General features: G+C 43.8%; 1 protein-coding gene across 1 annotated transcript; it reads left to right on the top strand.

Annotated features, from left to right (window-relative positions):
- The first annotated feature begins 528 nt into the window (after nt 1-528).
- Nucleotides 529-5,490, top strand: GPHB5 (glycoprotein hormone subunit beta 5). Its single transcript, XM_046010229.1, has 2 exons — nt 529-746; nt 5,155-5,490. Exons 1-2 carry the CDS (start codon nt 543-545, stop codon nt 5,341-5,343), a joined length of 393 nt encoding a protein of 130 aa, XP_045866185.1. The 5' UTR covers nt 529-542; the 3' UTR covers nt 5,344-5,490.
- Nucleotides 5,491-5,829: the final 339 nt, after the last annotated feature.

The raw sequence follows: 5,829 nt of genomic DNA, 5'->3' as shown, positions 1-5,829 counted from the left end.
TTTTGAAAAGACCATTGGAATAAAGCCCTCTAACATGTGAGTCCAAGTCCAGCAGTTGGGGAACAATAACGAAAATCTTGAGAATGCCCTAGGGGAGGAGTTAGGTGTCTAGTGAGCACAGTAGGTCCATGGAAACCACGCTGGAGTCAGAGGAATATCTGGGCTGTTATGTTGGTGTCTGTGGTCATTTGCACTTTCTTGGCTCATTTCTTCTGAAATGCTAAGAGCAAAATGCCTTTGACACTGACCATAATGTCATTGGTCACCCCCTAGAAGGAAGCTGGCTCTCTTTTTAGTTTTTTTTAAGGATTGATTTATTTATTTCAGGGAGAGAGCGAGAGCGAGCACAGGTGGGAGGGGCAGAGGGAGAGTCTCAAGCAGGCTCTGTGCTGAGCGTGGAGCCTGACGCCGGGGCCTGATCTCACGATCCCAAGATCATGACCTGAGCTGAAACCAAGAGTCTGTCGCTTAACCACCCAGGTGCTCTGGGAAGCTGGCTCTCTTAATAAACTCTCTTTCCTTTCCATCTCTGGAAGAACATCATGAAGCTGGCATACCTTTTCCTTGGCCCCATGGCCCTCTTCCTCCTCGCTGGCTGCAGCTGTGTCCTCAGCACCTCCAGTGGGAACCTGCTCACCTTTGTGGGCTGTGCCGTGAGGGAGTTCACTTTCCTGGCCAAAAAGCCGGGCTGCAGGGGCCTTCGGATCACTACGGATGCCTGCTGGGGCCGCTGTGAAACCTGGGAGGTGAGTCTCAAGACTGAAGGCAAAGCCTTCAGGCCAGCCATCTGGGCTGATTCCTGTGTTCACTTTTTAAATAAAATGAGGTAGCATGGGGGCATTCCTGTGGAATTTTAAAATGACAATTATTTGGCATTCTCCAAAAAAAATCTGAAAGAAGCATGATCTTGCCCCTGTAACAAAGCATTGATAAAATTAATATTCATATTTACATAGTGTCTGTGTATTTGGGAATTATCTCTGGAAGGTTAAGATATGCTATTATTCTACACATTTTCTAAATGACATGGGAGAATTCAAGGAGTGAGCGACTGCCAAGTTATATGGATAGTCAGTAGAAAGTTGGGAATAAATCATTGATTCAAGCGTCTCACCAAACTTTCTCTATATTCTTCTACCCATGATCTAGCCAGCCAGTTAGCAAGAGATAGGCCTTAGCCTGTCTAGCAAGGCAAGGGTGGGTCCTCAGTTCTTCCCTCAGTGGCTCTTGCACAGCATGGCCCTATCCCAGCTCCCCACTGCAATTTGTGGGGACCTCAGGGATTGTCACAGACATGTCCACAAAGTCCCTTTGTAGTCAATGATATCCATCCAGGCTTTTAAGAGGCATTACATTTAAAATGAGGTTAAAAATCTTAGACAAAGTTAGAACTCTATTTGGCTGAGGTGAGGAGATGTTTGCAAGGTGAGAAGAAAAGGGGCCCATTCATCATAGAGTGTCCCATCATGTCGTGGAGTGACTGTTGACTCTGTATTGAGATCCAAGTTGGTTACTAATGAAGCCGCAGTGCGGGTTTGTCACCCTGGTTCAAAGACTTCTAATGAGCACCCACTATCAGAAATTCCAAAGCCAACATCCAAGATTCTCAGCAGTATGAAGTTTGCCTATTTTCCCACTGTCTACCCATGCCCTGAGCTTTGGTCTTGTAGGACTGATTTTGAAAAGTTTTATTAAACACCCCTTGTGAAATCTCACATTTGGTCTTTTTCTCATATCCCTTCTCACTTTCATCTGTCGTTATTAAATATATCCTATGGTGCTTGTGTCCAGGACCAACTCCTTCCCTAGAGATTTTCTGACTCCCTGGTCAGCCCTGACTCTGGTTTACCTTTTGTGTTACTTTTCCCCACCACACAACACGAGACTGTAAGTTATTTTAGGAGAGAAGTTTCATTCTGGAGTCTTTGATAGCTCTTGAAAAAGTGTTGCGTAGGAACAAGACACTCAACATATATTTGTTGAATTATACAGGATTGACCTCTATCTGGAGTCATACATCTTTTAACCTAATTGATGCCAACTTAGAAGTCCATGAGCACCACGAGAGGACACTGGCATGAGAAAAAATAGCCATCTTGTCAGGGACTCAGAGAGCAACCTGCTATCACTTAGATAAAAGTATGACTCCATGAGTGGATTGGGGATGGTGATGAAATCTCCAAATGAAATAAAGCTATTCCACCCAATTTGCTGTATTTTTTGCATCATCTGGGGGTATAAGACCTAACAGCCGCATGGAAATTCAACTGCTAAGGATACCATGGCCGTGACTTGACATCAAACTGACTTGGGGAGCTTTGGCATCTTCTCATATTCAGGGCTTGGCCAGGCTGTGTCTACCCTGACTCAAAGTTCATTTCTCTGCTCTTTGGAGCTCTTTCTGAGCCCAGATTTCAAACTGTGTTTCCTTCAATTTGGCTCATTTTCCTCTTCTCTTTAAAAATTGATGAATGTCTTTAATTGGATCCTGGTCACCCACAAGAGGTCAGGGACTATGTTCTCACTGGAGAAATGGAAGCACCAAGACCATTAGAGAACAAGATTCTCCTTCATGTTAGCCAGCTTTTATTTATGCCTTTACTCTACTGTATGTATAGAGAGGTCACTTACAGAAAATAAATAAAAGAATGAGATTTATTTCCCCAGTAATCTGAAAGTTTCTGAGATATAAAGCACTTATTTTTGGGAACTGGAGAGCTGTCTAAAATGAGGATGTCCGCGACAACAAAGTGGCTGGATTTACTTCAAAGGTGGAACATTGCTGAAAATAACCTTTGCTCATTGCTTGGGTTTAGGGTTGTCAGATTTATCAAAAAAAACCCAAACCAAACCAGATCATGATGCCAGTTTAATGTGAATGAGAGATAAACAATTGTGATTTTTGTTTTGTTTTTTGCTTTTGGTATAAGTCTGCCCCATGAAATATTTGGGGGCGTGTTTTACACTAAAAAATTCTGTTGTTTATTTTGACATTCAAATATTACTGAGTGTCTTAGATTTTATGTGGCAACTCTGCTTGAGATTCCAGATTACTGAGGGTAAGAAGATACGAATTAAACCGAAAGGTTCTGAAAAGTGGAGGAAGCTGTGATATTAAGTTGAGGTCTTCGGTGTAGTCCTTAGAAAACGCAAAGCCAATATTTTTCATGGTGTTCCTGGAAGAACTTTGTTCTGGGTCTCATTACCTATATTTTACGTACCCAATACAAGTGAAGACATTGTTTTTTGAAAGCTTGTAAGTTGCTACTTTTATTATTACTTCCTTACTCTTAGAGCAGCTCTGGTAGGAACAAGAGATGACATTTACTGAACACTTACTTGGTGCTGGGCCTCACACATTCCATCTGTCATCCTATCTTATCTCCATAAAGAGGCTGTGAGGGGAAGATTTTGTTTTTCAGTTGTGGAATCCAAGGCTTCGAGAAGTTAAGTGGACTTTCCAAAATCTTCAGCAAGTGGCACAACAGGGCCCTAAGGTTAAGGGTCTGATTACAGGATTCAATTTTTTTTTTTTTTTAACACAGTCTTGGGGCCTTTTATTTTTTGTGCACTTATCATGCCATGAATTCCTAGGGAAGAGGTTGCACCAGCTCAGGTTCTTTTTTGTTGCCTCTCCCGAAGTATGCTTCTCCGGGTGGAGCAGGCTGGCGGGTCAGTTGAACCAAGTACCTTTCTCTTCGGCTTCCTTCTTTTTCTGATCATGTTCCCTCATGTGCTTCAGGAAGCTATCTAGGCTCTTTGAGGGCTTAACCTGCTCGGTATGTACATTCATTCTTTTGGCAAGAATCTTGATCTTAACCTGTTTGTTTATAACAATGGCAAGAGCAAGCTGGGTAACACTATAGACTCTTTCAGATTTGCCATGGTAGCATTTGGGAGGACACTCCTTTTTGAACAGTGCCCGTTCCCTGGATGTCCACAAGATCGCCTTTCTAGTGGATTCTAATATGTGACCAAGGGAACAACTTCTGTTTTCTAAAAGGCCTAGAGAACATAGTGTGGATGCCTCTCATTCGTGTCGGTCATTTTGGTGACTTCCTGGAAGATGGCGGTTCCACTCCATGGCTTGAGATTTAAACTACTATTTTGTGCTCATTTCCTGATCTCTAGGCTCTTTATAAAATTATCTTGGAGTTCAAGATGTACAAAAGGGGAAGTCAGGAAGTGAATCCTTTGATGATCAGAACAGCCCACAGGGCATTCTGGAACCTTCCTTGCTCTGTCTTCTGTCATTGATTCAGCAAATAGCGATTGAGAAGCTCCAGGTGACAGGGACTACTCTAGGTAGTAGAAGCGCAGCAGTGAGTAAAACGGGCATAAATCTCTGTTCTAGTGGTAGTTTCTTTCTAGAGTGGGGGAAACACAACACAAATAAATACAATATGTAAAGTGTCACACCGTCCTGACAAGTGCTACGGAGGAAAGAGTAAAGCAGGAAGAGGGTGGGGACAGGGCAGGGTGTGGAGGTGGGATGTTGCAATTTTAAAGATGGTCAGGAAAGGTTTCTGTGAGAAGGTGACGCTTGAGCAAAATGGCAGGCTAGCAAAGGAGTCAGTCATAAGGGAGAAGAATGTTCTGGGCACTGGGATTAACAGGGCAAAGACTCTGAAGTGGGACTGTTCGTGGGTGGGTCTGAGGACAATCAGGAGACTCCTGTGGCTGGAGCAGAGTGAGAAAGCCAGCAAGACGGGGAGGCTGGGGACAGAGCAGAGGGTCTCGAAGGTGCATGTCTTTGACTTTTACTCTGAGTGAGATGGGAAATCTCTGGGGCTTTGAGCAGAGAAGAGATAGGATCTGACTTAATTTTAAAAAGAATCGCCTGGGGCTGCTGTGTCATAAAGAGACTGTAGGGGATGATAGTGGGAGAGAGACCAGTTAGAAGACTTTTGCTATGATCAGGAATATCCATTTGCTAAATATTTATTGAGCACTTGCCATGTGCCATGGCTCTTTTGGGAGCTCAGGATATGGAAAGCAGATTGTTGCTTTCAGGAATTTGCCTTCTACTGGGACGAGAGAGACTGACAAGTAAATAACTAGTGAGTTAATTTCTGATAGTGATAAATGGTACTGAGAACAAGAAACAGGACGGTATGTTCTAATGGGTTTTCTGTTTTCTGCTTGTGGGGACAGAAGCCCATTCTGGAACCCCCCTACATTGAAGCCCATCATCGAGTCTGTACCTACAACGAGACCAGACAAGTGACGGTCAAGCTGCCCAATTGCGCCCCTGGAGTGGACCCCTTCTACACCTACCCCGTGGCTGTCCGCTGTGACTGTGGGGCCTGCTCCACGGCCACCACGGAGTGCGAGACCATCTGAAGCTGACGTGGCCGGCAGAACACAGCTGGTGGCCTTGAGCTTCCCAGACCCACCTGCATATGCAGCACGAGCAGCACATTCCCCCTGCATTCGAGCACTGTCTAGTTTTGTCTACCCCTGTGGACGAGGGTACCTGTCCCCCTTAGGTCCAACTCAGGCACAAGGCCCAGAGGCATCCTATTGATGCTAAAAATGCAAAAACAGTATCTGTGTTTTCACCACAATAATTTCTCTGGCTCACACACTTGCAAATTATTTTGTCTTTACCTTGAATTTCAGAACATAATCTGCATATATCACAATCCTCCTCCAATTTGGATTTATAATATGCCAGTGGTTTAAATACAGTGGCAGTAATTAGGAAATGGCTCTAGAAAGTCTTTACATTTTCATGTCTTATTTAACAATTGGTCTCTGACTAGATTTATGATTAAAGAGCCGGAAATTAATAAAACCAATGCTTTGTCCTCACACCACCAAAGAAAA

The sequence above is a fragment of the Meles meles genome, chromosome 6 (genome assembly GCF_922984935.1).
Source record: "Meles meles chromosome 6, mMelMel3.1 paternal haplotype, whole genome shotgun sequence".
In the NCBI taxonomy this organism is placed as follows: Eukaryota; Metazoa; Chordata; class Mammalia; order Carnivora; family Mustelidae; genus Meles; species Meles meles.
This window is presented reverse-complemented; position numbering and strand designations above follow the sequence as displayed.